An 18,379-nucleotide genomic window follows, 5' to 3' on the forward strand; every position below is an offset into this window, starting at 1 on the left:
AAAAAACGGATGCTGCGTTAACACGCTAATTTTGACAGCACTAGTTCTGACATTTTCATTCGGTGAGATGAGATTTTACTGAGACTGGAGCGTTAGTTCTTTTTGAAAGAGCAGCAGATCTTTTGCATTTAAAGGGACACACAAAAATGGTGCATTTTTGCTCGCCCACAAAAAGTGTTAAACTAAGTTTATTAAAAAAAGTTTAACTTACCATAAAAAATAATCTAAGGGATATTTTGAGCTAAATGAGGGGTGTCTTTTACGTCTGTGTCGTATTTTGGTTGTGCCATTCACCCTTTCACACAGCGCGTTGATCCCGGGAAATTGCCGGGAAATTGCCAGAACACCTTCTGTGTGAACGCAAACACGACCCGGGATTGATGGCGGGATTGATCCCGGGTCGGGGACCTAGTAACATTGCCGGGATCAGTCCCGGAACGCGCGCTGTGTGAACAAAAGCCGTAACCAATGACGTGTCGTACTGATGACGCTGAAGTGAAGTGAAAGCAGGGTAGTGAAACGGTACGTAATGCGCTAGTTTATGATCGAATCAGAGAAAAAAATGCACAAGCGTGGTTTCTCCAGAGAGAAATCGCAGCTCATAAGCAAACTAGACGCTGCTGAGACACTACACGTCACATCGATATCACGTGTCTTCACGGGATTTTTACGGGTTGTGTGTGAACGCACTCTCTGATTCCGGAAAATCACTGGCAGTGTGAATGTATTGTATTATTATATGTATTTGTATTATTATAATTTGTGTATATTCTGTAAATATTTATTTATTCACCTTGTCTCAGTAACAAAACATTGGGTGAATGATTATGACCTACTAAAAAAGATTCAACTATATCTGTCTCTGCCTGTTTCATCTCAACACAAGTTATCAGTAACTGAACCTGTTTTCTTTTCCTTTTATTTTATTTATCTAAATTTAATACTTATGTTACTTTCCCTATTAAAACTAAATTTGTAGAGACTTATTTTAAGGGTACAAAGGGGCCTAAAAGGTGCTCTTTAATGGTTGTTCTGTCTCCTCTTCTTCCCTTTTGTATTATTAACTGCATGGAAGAGGTGAGTTATTTCTGACTCCTGTTCATCTTGATTCGTATTTATTGTAATTATTGCTTCTATATCTATATTTTCACACCAATTCATGTTTATAAATTTAGTTTACTTACCTGTGTGACCATTTTTTGTAATTTTACCCTTTTTGAGTTATATTTTTGTCTTTGGCCTTAATGAGAGCCCAAGGTGAAGTGTACATCACATTTATTTTACAGAGAGAGAACAAGGGCAATTCACTCAAAGAGGCTGTGATTATTTGTCTTTAATTTTAGGTATGTTTTCTGTTTCTTGATTCAACTTATGTTTCATGCTCCATTTTGTACCTTTTGCATTGTTAACTGCATGAACGTTAAGGGCGATTCACACTCAAGAAAGTCTGTTTATTTGTCTTTTATATCAGGATTATTTTGACAGCCACCTGCTGTCCCGCACAATGTAGAATAAAGTTTCATAACTGGTGTCGCTGGTTGCGCATCATGCTGGGCGTCGCGAGCCACCGGTTACGTATCGTCCATTAATGTATTAACTACAGTTTATGAAATATTAATGAACTATTTGCAAATGATTTGTAAATACTTTATTACAGTATAGGTATTATAAAGTGTTACCAGTACTATGTATTGTATTTGTATTGGCACTAACCTACACACGTAGTATTTGACTCCTGGAAACCTCTTTGATTTGTCATACGAGACCATGTTCCCCTGTGCCCCATCCATCCATTTCCAACCACGTCCTCCACACGGATCAACCAGAACCTGCAGATTATTAATAGTCATTTTTGAAGAAATAGGAGAGGCGTCATCTCCTTGACTACAGTCTGTTAACTGTCCTGCACGTATATGTTATCTGTAGTGTTTTACATATAAATATTATGAACTGCACTGAGTTACCTCATAGCTACTGGCCTTCTGATTTCTCCAGTCATATTCATAATGGCAGTGTCGATCCTTTATAAATCCACTGTGCCACCCAGCGTCAGGTCCGATTGCTTTGCACACCACAAGGCCAGTTTTAGAACGGACAGCATCTGGAAACAACAAGAGTAGTCATTATGAGGGACATTGTGTCAAAAGTGATTTATGGCCCTAAATATGATTTTTATGACAGGTTGTCATTTCCTGTGTGTGTTGAACTGATTAGAGTATTGAGGCAGCTATTTCTTAAAAACATTGTATCGGACATATGTATCCTATTTTTATCTAGGAAATTAATTGAGATTGAACTTTTGTAGAAATAAGAAAAAGTGCATTTTATAAAGAAAAAGTATCAAGACATGCCGGAAAGATGATGATTTAAAAGAAATATGATTTGCTTAGTCTTAAACACTCTTATGTAGAAGAACTGTCTTTTAATTCTCGTTATGCTATATTTGTTCATGTTTTTCATAAATTCCTATATGAACATGTTTGACCACGCTCGGACACTATAGTTTCTGCACACTGTACAAAACAAACAAGATCTAAAGAGTGTAATCGAGTAGCATACAAAATGTCAATTACAAACATTCAAAACTTATCACAAGTGGCTTTTCTGTATTCATTTGAAATGGCTCATGTGATATTTACTTTTCAGCAAATTGACCTCTAGAATTTACTTTTGTGCAATTGTATCTGTAGTTTTTACCAGAGTGTGAACCTTTAACAGTCTCAAGCATGTGAGTTTTGGACACATGTGATTCCTGTATAAAGATTATGTTTTAAAGTTAGTCCATTGGCTTTACAGGCGTGTGGAACTTTGCATTAAAATATGTTGGTGTGTAAAAATACACCCAAAAATTTAAGCACAACTATTTACACACATACAGTAGTATATAGTAGGATAATATCTAACTGTATATTGCATATTGTGAACACGCCATCATCTGTTTATTTGGGGTCTGAGAACATCCTTAGCTCATACATCTCTTTAATTACGTGCTGGATGTTTAAGTGTTAGTTAAAAATAAAAAGGTATTAGTTAATAACAAACAAATAAAAACTATAAATTAACATGAAACATAATATTAATAAATAAAATATGGTATAATTACCGTTTGAAAATGACTTCCATAATATTTAGTAAACCTATGCCTGGATCACCCAACACAGAGTTTTGTGTTTGTGGGTGAGACCTCAAAGATTACACCAATATTATCTCTCTCCAACATTGCATGTTTGCACTATGTCTGAAACTTACTAATCAACATGCATTTCCTGTGGTTGTTAAACACCTCAGGTAATTAATGAAATGTAGTTTTGTCTGAAGAAAAAAAAGGATCGGTCATACATTTAAAAAAGTCTTCTAAGTGAAGATGATGTGTTTGTCACAAACACATCTAAAGGGTTTTTTACTCGTGAGAGGAAACCTCTAGCAATATTACTATTCAGTCAGACTGTTTTAAAGAAATTAAAGCATAAATAAAATTGAATCTTTATTTAAAGAAGATAGACTTCTGCTTTTGCAACACACAAATGTGTAAATGTTCAAAATCATATAAATGTAAAAAAAAAAAAAAAAAAACCTTCTAGGCCTATTCCGTACTTTGAAGCATCATGGTTTTAGGTCTGTAAAAATGCAGAATAAAAATATGCTGTACATATGTTGTGTTTTCACCAATTGACCATCCTTAATCGCGCCGTTGTGCGAGGAACTTGGAGTATTGCAGCAGGTATTTCTTAAAAACATTGCATCAGTAAATTACCGTTATTGAAATTGTAATTGAAAGCGCTTCAGAGGATTCAGTGCGTGCAGGAAACTGAACAGATCATTCAAACTGATTCGCGACCCGATTTAGACAGAACTGCCAACTTGTTTGATGAAGTCTTTGAACAGAATCGACTCAAAAGAGTGATTCATTTGTGAATTGAGCATCACTCATGCCCATAAAAACGTGTGTGTGTGTCGGTGGGCAAACACTGCTTCTGTCACTAACCTTACAGAAATATCACACTAGAAAACACTTTACAATTTCTTGACATTTTAAAATAAAACAATATGATATTTGAACAATTATGACTTCTTGAGTCATCAATGGGACAATATTTGATTATTAATTAATTACATAGAATTTCAGACATTTGTACAGAGCGTAAAACGCCTTAATTTAATGTCAATGACAAGTTTATCCCCATTTAAAATACAATAATGTATACATAACTATCAAATATAAATGATATTTAAAAAATAACCTAGAATACTTATGGATTAAACTACTTAATTTAGTTAGTATACCACGATTGACAAGATGGGGTTTGAAGCATCCATTTTGTAAAATTAATGTTTCATGAAAATTGTCACTGGTTTTACTTTCTTATGGGTACCAGCGACACCGGTGACCCCCATTTATAGATTTATAGAAACGTTATTCAAAGCTATTCATTTAGATTGTATGCCTAATGTAACGATTTAGTCTCATCTACTTGATTATGATTGAAGAATATTGATCTTTGACCTGATTTGTGTCATTGGTGGTACTGTCATGTTAAATAAAATGTCACATGTGACCTGACAATAAATTTACATCCATTTAATACCGCAGCACTCAGATTTAAAGGATTGCATCATTACTTGATTTGAACTTTTCAAATATTTTCATTGTTATAGCAAATACATGGTAGCGCGAATGAACTAACATCATTCAAGCATACTTTTAACAAATCTGATTAAGATAAATAATAATTTAAATAAAAAAATAATTTCTGTATACTACATGTGCTGAGATTTTTTTTAAATAATATTTCTTAAAGACCTTTAATATAGGCAAAGAGGTAAGGTAACACGTGTAAAAATGGTAGGCCTACATGCGTTCTTTAAATCAATGCACAAAAATATAAAAAATCACGAAGCTGTCATTTATGTGGAAATTTATGGAAAGTCAAAGGGTGTTCTAATACTGTATTCTGTTTAAATGTAAGAACAAATAAATCTGCTCTTCAAAAGGTGTCAGAATTGAGGTGTCATTATTGGGGGGCCTATTTCTTTCACGCTTTCTCCAAGAAAAACAGGATGGGGACAGCTCCCAGGGATGGACTATTTAGCTTATCATTACAATCAATGGATGAGAGTAGGCTATATACAATTAAACTTCGTGGCCATTTTGTTTTGACTTTTCCTGAAGACACATGTATAAATATTGCATTATATTGATCTTACAGCATGGGGCGTGCAAGTGTTAAAATGATCTCAACTTGATACCTGAATGCATGGCACCAGTTCCCCAGTGTTAGGAGACAATTGTCTGATGCTTTTAACCAGTGGATAATAATAACTACAACTGTTATACCCTATTCAAATGATACTAGCAACACCCTACAACCCAAATACACACCTCCACAGCCCTGAAAGGCTTTAGATAGGAGATTTTATGATAGGAGTCCTTTGTAAAACACTGGGTGTCCGGGCTATCTATTTATTGCTCTTGATCAAAGCGTTTCCTTTGTTCAGAGCACTGGGAGAGTGTTGGGTTTCCTGAAACAAACTGCAAATGCTAACACATAGCAGCTACACATACCCCTTTTCCACCAAAAAAGAACTGGTTCGGAACTGGTGCTGGTTCAAAGTTAGTTCGGAGTTGGTTCAACTTGCGAACCTTCTCAGAACCGGTTTGTTTTCCCACTGACTAGACCGCCCAGCGAACGACGTCGTTACGTCACTGTGTACGTCGCCATACAGGAACGCTTGCAAGTACATTATTTTGGGATTATCTCTAACTTGTGTACCATGAAGGCTTTAAAAACAGTTGAAATAAGTAAGTCTTTTAATCTTTTCCTTTGATATGTAATCTTTTCTGATTAGTTATGTACCTCTGTCTTGTCTTTTATTTCTTTCCGTTTATTTGTTCTATATTTTGACTGTTTTCTTCTTTGCTTACATAATGTTTTCACTAAAAAAATAAAATTTAAAAAAAGCTAGAAACGCTTGCGACAACTTTAAGCATAATAATTACAATGGTGGACTACATCGTGTTTCTGCAAATGTTTCTCCTGGCTTTGCGGTCAGAAAATATGTTTAGGACACATCTAAACCCGCCTCCAGCCCCGCCGTAAGCATGACACGGTGGTAAAAGAACGGTTCTCTGGTTCTAGTCCAGCAAAGAGTTGGTGCCGCTTTGGAACCAGTTTTCCTGGCCGAGAACCGGTTCTTTGGCTGTCGAAACACAAAGAACCGGTTCACGAGTAGGCACCGGCTCCGAACCGGCTCTCAAAATGCTTTGGTGGAAAAGGGGTAACAGAGAGGAAGGGGAGGGCCGGTGTCCTGCCATGATGGAGACACTCTTCATTCTCAATGTAGCAAACGGAGAACACACAGCTCTTCTGCTCAGAAATTCATGGATCTGTGATTTTAAACAGAGCCAAAAAGACCTCCTAATTTCATCAATGGTAAGTTCACTTCAACACATGTTTAAAACTAATTTTAAAATACTTTTTAACATTTTATTTCAAATAATATGAACTATTATTGACTATTTCATATGGTTTATTTATAAGTCAGAAATACTTAGTCAATTTAACATCTCATGTCGAATACTATGAACTATTATTCACTATTATTCTCTATTTTATATGTTTATTTATCTGTGTAAGTCAGTATATTGCGGCGTGACCCTATATCTCGGATGAATTCGATTAAAATACTTATACTTGATAATTGACCATCTTATTTCAGATAATATGAACTATTATTCACTAATTTATATGTTTTATTTATCTATGTAAGTATATCGCAGTGTGACCCTATAGCCGTGATGTATTAGATTAAAATGTGTATACTTGGCAATTTAACAACTTATTTTATTTATCAAACTATTATTCACTATTTTATATGCTTATTTATCTGTGTAAGACAGTATTTCACGTTTATTAGATTAGAATTTGTATACTTGGTAATTTAACACATTATTTCATTTATCAAACTCTTATTCACTATTTTATATGGTTATTTATCTGTGTAAGACAGTATTTCACGTTTATTAGATTAAAATTTGTTTACTTGGTAATTTAACACATTATTTCATTTATCTAATATTTATGGGTTTTATTTATTTATGTAAGTCGGTATATCGCAGTGTGACCCTATAACCGTGATGTATTAGATTAAAATGTGTATATTTGGTAATTTAACAACTTATTTAATATAATATCAACTATTATTCACTATTTTATATGGTTTATTTATCTGTAAGTCAGTATATTGTAGTGTATTAGATTAAAATGCTTATACTTGATAATTTAACATTTTATTTAGCGTAATATCCACTATTATTCACTATTATATGGTTTATTTATCTGTAAGTCAGTATAGTGTATTGTATTAGATTAAAATGCTTGATCATTTAACATTTTATTTCACATAATATCCACTATTATTCACAATTTTATGAATTATTTAACTGTGTAAGCCAGTAATTCATGGTGTAATAGATTAAAATACTTATACGTGATAATTGATCATCTTATTTCAAATAATCTAAACTGATATTCACTATTTATCTGATTTAAGCACAATACTTTTTTATTTCTTAAACTCATAGAGGAAAAAACTATCTGTGACATTTTCATCTAAAGATTTAAGCTAAATCTAGTCAGATAGACTAGATAAAGATCACCTCGTTATGTTCAACACATGTTCAAAGTTTAAAGGTTACTTTTAAATGTTTTTTATAAAATTAACAGTTTATTTCATTTTATTTATATGATAATTTCAAGTACAACGCACTGTATTTTCTTAAACTCATAGAGGAAAAGACTTAGTCAAACAGTGTCTCATTTCAACGTGTTGAGTTCAACACGTTTAAAGTTTAAAACTTACTTTTAAATGTTGAATAAATTAACAGCTATATGTTTTATTTATCTAATATTTATATGTCATCAATGGTATATTTCTTTAAACTCATATGTGACATTTTCATCTGTTCAGAAAGATTTGAGGGGCTAAATCTGCTTTAGGCAGATAGACACATAAAGATCACCTCATTGAGTTCATCACATGTATAAAGTTTAAAACTTACTTTTTAAATGGCTAATAAAATATTATGTTGTTTTTATTTGTCACCAATGCTATTTCTTTAAACTCTTTTCTTATTCTCTCCCACAGACATCATGCAAGATGATGTTCCATCTGAAAATCATATCCGTGTCGGACCTCTTCATGGTCATAATTTCATACTTCTGTCTACACATTATTCTACTATAATAAAAGACATCCCCATTCCAAACATCCACCTGAAAAAACATTCCCAGTCACACCAAGCAAATTGCCCGTCATAAACACACAAACACACAGCCATAAACTCCGGAAACACATGGTCGGGGTCAAAAGTTCACATACCACCTGGTGGTCATAAAACCCCCTCCCACCTGCACATCCTGTCATAAATATGTCATAATCATAAATATATCATAACCTGTCATAAAAATCATATTTAGGGCCATAAATCACTTTTGACACAATGTCCCTCATAATGACTACTTACAAGGATATATGGGTTAATCAAGCCTAATGATTTGAGAGGAGCTGTTTCTAGCTTAAAGACACAATGCTGTTGACTTAGGCTGGGCATAGAGATGAATTGCACAACTAGGGATTCCAATAAGGTAAAAAATATATATATTCACATTTATTCTAGTTGCAAAACATTTAATTCTAGCTGAATGTCAGGGTCACCACTCACTAGTAACCTTGTCTGTCACCTCTGTGCACTACCTTTTCCCACAATCCTCCCTGGTTATCATCACCTTTATTCACTTCACAATCAACACACCTGTCTGCCATCATCCCTATCTACAGCAGGCTACATAAGCCAGCATCCCCCACACACACACACACACACACACACACACACACACACACACACACACACACACACACTCACACTCACACTCACACTCACTCACTCACTCCATCCAAAATAGTATTTGAAAATTGAATTAGAACTTCCCAAATCACAGTTTTTTTTAAAAGAATATTCCGTAGATCCCCAGATGTGCTACTATTTCCACTTAGAATCCAAAGTGCAGATCTAACGGATGATATTACCCACAACCCATTGCGAGTTGGACGAGGATTTGATTAGAACTAAAAACATGGATAAAAAGTGTTAATAAACTACAACTGCTAAAATAACTACAAACGCTTCGGACGTGCGAGTCCGAGTAGAGTGATAAAGATTAAAAATCAGGATCTGACCTGACAAAAAGATAATTATTCAATGCGCAACAGCATTGTGAACTTTTGTAAAGATACGTTTGGCCATTAACATTTAAAATGCATCATTATATTTAATCATCATATTCACATGTGGAGAATCTCTGCATCAAAGACCCACAACTGGCATACCATTGTGCTGCAGCATTTCTCTCCGAAATGGTAGAAATTAAATTAAATTGGGACAAGATGATTGACGGCAGTTTACAGTGACAGGATGTGGTGAGTAAGTGAAAGAGCAGTCCGTTAATGATGACGAAGTACTAACTTTGACTACTCTTCTGATACACACTCAAAAGTATCTAGTTTCTCTTCACAAAAAGAGTACATAATCTGAGGACATAGTACAAGTAAGTGAATTGGAACACAGCAACAGATATTGTCTGGTCCTGTCGCTTACTAGGGCCTTGTTTACACTGTCAGTGAAATGTGGATAAATTCCGATTTTTTACTCATATGTGACACAGATCGGATGTGTTCTATGACCATGTAAACAGGAAAAAAATGCATGCATTCGGATATTACAACATTGATTTCAGGCCTCATTCATTGGCCTCATCATTCTGTAGGCTACGTCTCTGTGGTTTATTGACAGGACCAACCCCGACGCGCATCTGCAAAGAGAAGGATGGCCCGACAAAATGCCATGGATAAACGTTGACATAACATTTCAAAGGTTGGTTTGCTCATCCTAAAATTTCAGACCCACTGCTCCTCGTTAAAGCCTGACACAATATGCTCCCACCATTCCTGAGATCTCTCTCACACACAATAACTGAAGCACATGCGCAGGCTGCAATGATGGCCATTTTCGTCCTCCTCCGCCTCAAAATCAAGCTGATGTTTGGCGAACTTCGCATTTATCACAGAACTAGCACCAAGCATATTTCGTGTTTGTCCATTTTGGCTAGTGTATGGTGCATGCACAATGTTTCAGATAGTATGGTAAATACTAACTAGCTAGAGCAAACACATGAATCAGATATAGGTCCCAATTGAAAGAACGTGTAAACAGACGGCCAAACAAACGGATTTAGGCAACAAATCAGAATTGGGCATCGTGTAAACGAGGACTAGGACTGCAATATATTGTCTATGTTTATGACTTGGACTACCCAAACTGTTAAATGCTACTTACCTGTCCACATAATTTATTTTTTTTAAAGGATAAAACTATGAAGTTGATGCTCACTCCAATTTCTACATCTGCTAGGATAAAAGATATTATTATTATTATTATTATTATTATTTATCACAACAGCGATTAAAAGGTGAGTGTGGTGCTCCTACCCTGTTTGAACCCATTAACTCTTCCTTCACTCTGGTTGTTGTTTATTCTCTGCATCTACCCTCATTTACCGCCTGTCAATAAACTGTTTACATTTGATACTCAATGTAAGATATCTCTTGCAAAATTCCATTAAAACAACTATTTCAAGCAGTATTAAAGACAAGTAAACAAATAAAACATTTGCAATCGCACAAATAAATGCAACCGAACAAAGATACAATTGAAATATTTGACTGGTTTTTCAGGTACAGAATATGTAATGAAATGTAAAACAAAACTGCACTTTGTGAAAAAAATATACAGTAACTTATTATAGAGAGGGCAGCAGCAATATCAGGCACAGATCCAATATACTGTAACAGATGCGTTTAACTGACTGTTTATGAGGATTTTTTTAACAGTGCACAGAAAACGACGTGTGAGTCTTCTTGTGCGTGAATGGTTTAAAATCACTTTTTCTGTGAGTGCTGTGTGCAGAAGTGTTGTTTTACATTTGATTACACTTTATGTACCTGAAAAACCACTCTCAAACATTTCAATCGTATCTTTGTACAGTTGTATTTATTTGTGCGATTGCAAATGTTTTATCTGTTCCTTTCTTTTTTGAGTGTTCACTTGTCTTTAATAATGCTTGAAATGTTTATTATTTCAGCTAGTTGTTTTAATGGGATTTTGCGAGAGAGGTAGTGTGGTAGTGCCCAAGTGCTTAATGATTTTGTGATGCTGTACATTAATTTGAAAGCATAGACATAAGCGCATTAAAATTGGGAATCAGTCTAATATAAAGTGGGTGTATAAAGTAGAAGAGTTTTCATACTGCTGGGCACATCTCTGGTCTGAACCCACTGGAGGTCCTGACTCCTGCAGCCGCTGTATGGGTCTCCTTTCCACGGGTTCACACAGGTGCAGCTCCTGCCGTGATTGGAGGAGGACGAGCATTTGGCGTTCACTCCACAGGGTTTAACCTGACACACGTCACGACAGGTGCCAAAGGTGCCAGTGCAGACCTCATTGTCCTTACAAACGCTGTCTTTTGTGCAGTCGTTACACTGGTGTGGTATGAAGGATGGACAAGGCGGCTGTAAGCATTTGTACTCAGCTGGTTTAGGGTGTATGGCGGAGCCCCAGCCAGATGAACATGTGGCCTTGCAGACAGTGGCCCCACCTCCAGATCTGCACTCGACTCGCCCGTTTACCTGCTCCTTGTAGCACACAGGTGAGGCACTCCACTGTCCTCCAGAGCACACCACGATCTCAGGGAAGGGCTTGTATGATCCACCACATTTCAATGTCACCTGCTGCTGGACTGTGCTGTGGTAGAGCTTCTCGCAGTGGCTGTTCTGAAGATCCCCGGCCTTTAGAGGGCCACATCCAATTTTATTAAAGAGTTTCCACTGCCGTGAGACATAGTCCTGAAAAAACTTCTCGAGTAAATCAATGTTCTCTGATTTTCCAGTGACCAGTAGATATTTCGACCAAGCTAAAACCGCTTCCTTTTCAAGAGCAAACATGTAGCGCACAAAATAATCAATCTGATCACTGTAGTATTTTGTGCACTGACTTTGTGAGTCCTGGACCAGTGACTTGCGAAAAATATCCAGAATGTTGTGTTTTTCTCCAAATCCAGTGCCCATCATCATGTGGTGAAAGTTTCTGAGATTAAGTTGAAAAGGGTTTCCCCCAGTGAACAGATCTCCAACTTCAGAAACATAGTGGCGTTGGGTTATTGTACTGTTTTTAAGATATGAATGTAATGTGTTGATGTAGCGAAACTTCTGAATCACACTGCTGTATTTCACAAAGATCTGTGTCCACTGGATGTCATGTCGAACAGACTCAACTATTTCCTTTGTGAAGTCCTTCAGCTCCTTGACACTGAAATAAATTGCTGTCAGATCAGGGACTGGTTGATAGATCATACCATCGATTTCACCTTCGAGAGCGGCATAGTCAATCATATTTTGGATGCTTTCCTCACACGCCGGACCGTGGAACATCTTATGGCACTTGCAGAATCCTTGTGTGGTGTCCTTGATGGGTTTACATTCTCCATTTTTACAATTCACATCTGAGCAGGGAGCCTTTACCACAATATTTCCTCTGAGGAAGATATTAAAGTCTCTGAAGAAAAATTGACAGTTCTGCTCAATATCCGCCACATCTGTCTGTGCATAATCTGATGGTTTTGTAACGACATGAAGAAACTGTATTTGGCTGGTAACTTTAGCACCGAACCTGTGGAGCAGCTCTTCCTTAATTGTTAAACACTGATGATTCCTGTTCAAACTTGCTATTTCCTTTTGGAAACTGTATTTAATATTGGCCTTAGTGTTTTGATTAACAGCTGTGCCCTTTTCTTGATGAATTATGTGAACTGATGTCTTGTCTTGAGCACTAAAGTTGATTGACTGTCCAAAGGTAAACTCATTTTTAACATCATTTGAATGGGCAATTACTATCCATTTGAACCAGTGGAACTTGCTCTCCAAATGATTCTTAATATCTGTAGCAAGCATTTTAGGATCTGAGAATCGTTGACTGCTAAGTTTCACAGCGTCCTTGTGAGCCCATTTCTCAAAGCCATCAGCACACTCAATCAAGGCATCCTGTATGGCTGATAAAGTGTTGGACAGTTGTGTGACTGCTTCTTGTGCCTTTACTTCACCATCATAGCCCTTTAGTTTGTAATAAAACACATTTAACTTTAGTCCTGAAACCATCAGAGTGGTGAAGTAGGTGGAGTATTGCACCAAGACATTAAAATCTCCATTGGATTTCTCAATGATGAGCTGTAAGAGATTCTTATTCAAGCTGACAGGATTGTTCTCAGTGATGTATCTGTATAAATTAGCAACACTGTTCTCTGTGCCAGTGTTTTCATAGAAAGTGGTGAACCTCTCAGCCAGTCTGGTCTTTCCTTCCTGTGTGGAGGCAAGAGGAGCGCTCTTGATGAATTCTGTTAACTTGGCCCAGGAGTTCTTGATCACGTTCTCATCTTTGCCGTAGCTGCTTGCATAGCTTGTCCATTGCATTTCTGTTTGCAGGGTTGAAATTTGAAGGGAGAGAGAGTCGAGTTTGCGGTTGACCTCTGCAAATTGTTCCTTCATGAACTCAAACATTGGATTCGATTGTGGAAGGAATGCCAATATGAAGCTAATTAATGCCCCTATAAAGCCAAAATATGCTGCAACTTTGCCAAGAGAACCAAAGACTTTGAGGACTTTGACGAGTGATTCAAGTGTTGTATCTTCTGTTTTTTTTATAAATTCACCCACATCATTGAGACGTTGGAGTAATTCTTTAGACATTGTCAAGCCCTTCTCCACTTTACTGACTTGTGAGACGCTAATTTGAGCTGTGCAGAAACAGCTGTATATAAGCAGATAAAGGATAGTGAGGAAAGTCTTCCCAGTCGCCATGGCAGCTTTACCTGTTAAAAAAGGATGCAATAAATGTGTAATTAGAAGCATTAAATGTCACTGGCCTGGTGTCACTTATTCATAATCTGCTTATAATGCTACACACTCTCGGTTCTTTGCTGTTAACACGGCAATTCAGAGAATTTCTGAATTGGATTTCTGAATTTCTAAGAAAAAAAGATTTACCCCAAATCACATACAATAATGATTTGAATTCAGAGCTGTCGGTTTGATTTGGTGCAAAGTAGACATAAATCATTATGACCATGATTTGTATAAAACATTATGTAACTTATGTAATATGTACAGTCAGTGTAATGTCTGCTCCCAGAGGATGGTTCCTTCCAGGGTTTTTTCTTAAAGGGATAGTTCACCCAAAAATTGAAATTCCATCATTAAGAACTCATGTCATTCCAAACCCGTAAGACTTTCATTCATAAGATCTTTCTATCCCTCCATAGACAGGTATACAACAACCACTTTGACACTTCACAAAGTTCATAAAGAGATCATAAAACTAATCTATATGAATCGAGTGGTTTAGTCCAAATTTTCTGAAGAGACTTGATCGCTTTATATGATGAACAGATTTAATTTAGGTTTTTATTCACACAAATATTCATCAACTCCTTGGTCTGTGTAAGAGGTTTGTTCTCGCGAGTCAAGCATGTTCGGTTGAGCTTCTGTTCATGTTCGCTGATCAATGTTAATATGTGAATAAAAGTGTGGCGGGGGAGGCGTGGTTCAGCGAGGTCTGCGACGAGAGAGAGAGTGGAGAGATGAGCGGCGGTAAGTGAGTCAAGTGCAAAATGACTGACACCTGTGTCTCGTTGCAGTAATTGGCGTGGGGAGACCGTATAAAAGACAGACTGGAACCAGCGTTCGAGGAGAGAAGGCTGAGGACTCGTGGGAGCGTCCGTGGAAAGAGGACTCTGGGAAAGCAAGACAAAGTTACCGAGTATTTTGAACTGTGAATGAGATTTATGTTCGACGTGCGCATGTGGCGCGAGAATGTTCTGAGTTTATTTAATAAATTACCCACGAGCCTCAGCCAGCTGGCCCCGGTCTCCTTCCTTCTCACACACACACAAAAGGGGAAATACTACAAAAAGCCTAAACTAAATCTGTTCATGATGTAAAGCGATCAGCGTGGTAACATGTAAATTAACTGGTTTGAATCAAATCAAAAATATAATTATCATGCTTGAATCAAATTGACTACATTAGGTCAGCTAATTTGAAGGGTTCAGGTAACAATATAGCTCAATACAGGAACTCCTGCCACTTGTCACAGAGTATGAAATGAACACCCCTGGTAATTTGTGGGTATTGTGCAGTGGTGGCAACCTGTTCATCTTGAAAACGAATGCCTTTGCTTTTACACAGTTAACCAGTTTACACGCGCCTGCAGAAATATACAACTGATCACTGTTTGTGTTCAGATGTTCAGTAGCGTCATGAGCGCAAGTACATGTGAAGAGTTTTTACTCTCGTGTCAGTGGTTTCATTTACATGCCTTTGAACACAAAACCCTACAGGTTCACTTTATTTTGACATTGTTTAATAATCCAAATGTAGCTGTATATATGTTATTATACAAAGCAAAGAACATGCAATGCTATTTGGGCAACAGATAAAATGCCAGAAATAAAGATTTAATTAAATAATGGCCTCCTGTGTTGATTGCAATCTAATTATATAATAATTTAAATTAAATATCTATCTAAATAATACCTTGTAACTACAGTAGCTACTTGAGTAGTTTTTTCAATGGATACTTTTTTACTCTTACTCAAGTAACTAATAAGATTATTACTATTTCTATAAGTACTTGTTCTTTTTCTTGAGTGCAGTTTTTGGATGCTCTACCCAGCTCTGTGTGGACAAATACATACTGTAATGTCTATGAAATCAAATACACTCTAATGTTGTCAAAGGACCCACAACGGCTACAAGACCACTGACTACCAGATTGCTGCAAGATATATGCACTGAAAAGCTCTGAGTAATTGATCATTTTAGGAAAAATTATGTTGAGGTACAAGAGAAAAACAATAAAACAGCAGAATAACTCACCAGAAAACACGATCATACAGGTACAAAACCAGACCAAGACTACAACCAACACTGGGCTATTTATACTAAAGCTAATGAATCACATGACACGAAGAAGAAGAAGAAGAAGAAGAAGAAGAAAGCTTGATAAAAGAGTTCGTGGACTCATGAAACAGACACAATGACCTCTAGTGGTCATCTGGAATTCATGGCAATTCAAAAACAAAGAAACAACAAAACTCTTGGGGTGCCTAAACTTTTGCATGATGCTCCTTTCTTTTATAACTACAAATGTATAAAACAAATATAATAATCTAAACTTGCTTAAAAAAATGGTTTCATCTTTATCATGTATTTTGGAGTTCAGTTCATTTTCAGCTCACTTAGCTATTCACAGTAACAGATATTTTGACTCCAAACCTTTGCATGCCTCTATACCAAAAAACTGTTTGATGAGCGGATGAGATTGATCTCTGCGTTTGTCTGGAAAGACAAATGACCCAGACTTTGAGTTAACAAAGTGTGCCTGGGCATCTTTCCTATGAAGATGAGGACCAATAAGGGACATGTTGCCTAATATTCCTCTGGCTGCCAGTAAAAAGTAGATAACTAGGAAGTGGAACTAAAGTTAGTGGAACTTACTAAAGGAAGAACCTCCAACTAAAGCTGATGAGATATAAATTGTGAATAATATCTACAAAATGAAATATGGTCCATGTCTTTTTGGTATGAAGAACAGCTTATAAATCATACTAAGTTATGTTTTTTGAAAATGAAAAAAAAAAAAAGGTGCCCTACCAAATGCCCCCATATTGTCAAAACCTTTAGGTTTTAATATCCTAGGCTCTTTTACCTTCTGTAAAACATTCTGGAAAAATTACCTCATGTAATACTAATCCCGTGCGAATAGACCCGCGGTAATATAAATAAATAAATATTCTGTTCTGTAAATATTTCCTGTTTAAAAGTAGTTTTCCGTGGAGGCGCTTTAAAAAGCATTCAGTTGTGATCTAGGCTGTGGCAAAACTCAAGTGTTTTCCGGATACCATTCAGATCAAAAAGCAGGTCTAAAGCACCTTTTAGAGGCACGAAACTTCTTTTAGCGATAGGTAAGTGCCTATTACCAACAGAATCCAATCTGAACTTAATTAATAAATCGTTCAACGGGACTTAACTGTTATATATATGTTATATATATAGATAACATGTGTTTGCGGACGTGATATCAGGAAGCAACGTAATACGCACATGACTACAGGGAGGTGACGGCGGTGCATAAATTGAGTTACTCTTCCCACGATTTTTTTTATCCCACGCAAATTGTCCAGTATTATTAAAGACATCCTGTGGTAAAATTACATAACTTTATCTACCCTTGTAAAGCTAATCCTGTCCGAATAGGGCTTTAGATTTGGTCCCAACATTATAGGTTATAGATCACACACACACACACACACACACACACACACACACACACACACACACACACACACACACACACACACACACACACACACACTAATGTTTGTTTCACTTAATGAGGACATTGCATATATTTTAATTGATTTTAAATCAGGTTAATGATATTTCTATACCCAACACAACCCCTATCCCTAAACATACCCATTACAGAAACAGGTGCAAACACTCGATTTAAGCATGTTTTGGCCGATTTATAAGTCTGTTAAACCAATAAAATGTCTTTACAAGTCATTGTTATTATATTTCACTATATATATTTCAGAGACATTTGGCCTTCACAAGTATACCCAAACCTGACTAGCACACGTTGGGTTTTCATGTTTTATGGGACTTTCCATAGACATCATGATTTTGATCAAACTGTATATTCTGTATATACCTAATACCAGGACCACACACACACACAATGGCCAGCCAACAGCAAAAACAATGAAAATGTTGACTTTACAGTCAACAATGACTTGATGTTTGAGGTTCATAGGTCAAACTAGTGATTTCAACATGGTATATTTGTGCTTTTTGTTACAAGGCTGAGCAAGTCATGCTGATATTACACAATATCTGTTCAGATAACCAAACCAAAAATTGGACAGTTTGAAGAAAAACGCCTCTCTCTATTATCTCTTTTCCATCTTAAAAATGTACCTAAATTACGACAGATGCAGAAATGTTAGTTCATGCGCGTTGCAGCCAGAGTCCGTTAATGTTGCACAAGCCTCAGTCTACTTCAGTGTCAAGTCAAGTCACTTTTATTTATATAGCGCTTTTTACAATACAGATTGTTTCAAAGCAGCTTCACAGTGATAACAGGAAAATTATGCATCTTGGCTGTTGTTATTCAAATATGTAAGTATATTTAAAAGGCATAAGCTGCGTG

At 36.4% G+C, this 18,379-nt stretch overlaps 1 protein-coding gene across 1 annotated transcript in view; it reads right to left on the reverse strand.

The window, feature by feature from the left end:
• The window catches only part of LOC143718664 (SE-cephalotoxin-like), a 29,909-nt gene extending 13,778 nt beyond the window's left edge, over positions 1–16,131 (reverse strand). Inside the window, exons 1-4 of the mRNA XM_077209678.1 lie at positions 16,042–16,131; positions 11,364–13,976; positions 1,965–2,101; positions 1,714–1,829 (exon numbers count right to left, since the gene is read on the reverse strand). Of these exons, the coding sequence (XP_077065793.1) occupies positions 1,714–1,829; positions 1,965–2,101; positions 11,364–13,976; positions 16,042–16,057 (2,882 nt within the window). The 5' untranslated portion in view covers positions 16,058–16,131. The remainder of the gene's footprint in view (positions 1–1,713; positions 1,830–1,964; positions 2,102–11,363; positions 13,977–16,041) is intronic.
• Positions 16,132–18,379: the final 2,248 nt, after the last annotated feature.

Source organism: Siphateles boraxobius, unplaced genomic scaffold (genome assembly GCF_051911475.1).
Source record: "Siphateles boraxobius isolate OS27281-9 unplaced genomic scaffold, OSU_SipBor_1 61, whole genome shotgun sequence".
NCBI lineage: Eukaryota > Metazoa > Chordata > Actinopteri > Cypriniformes > Leuciscidae > Siphateles > Siphateles boraxobius.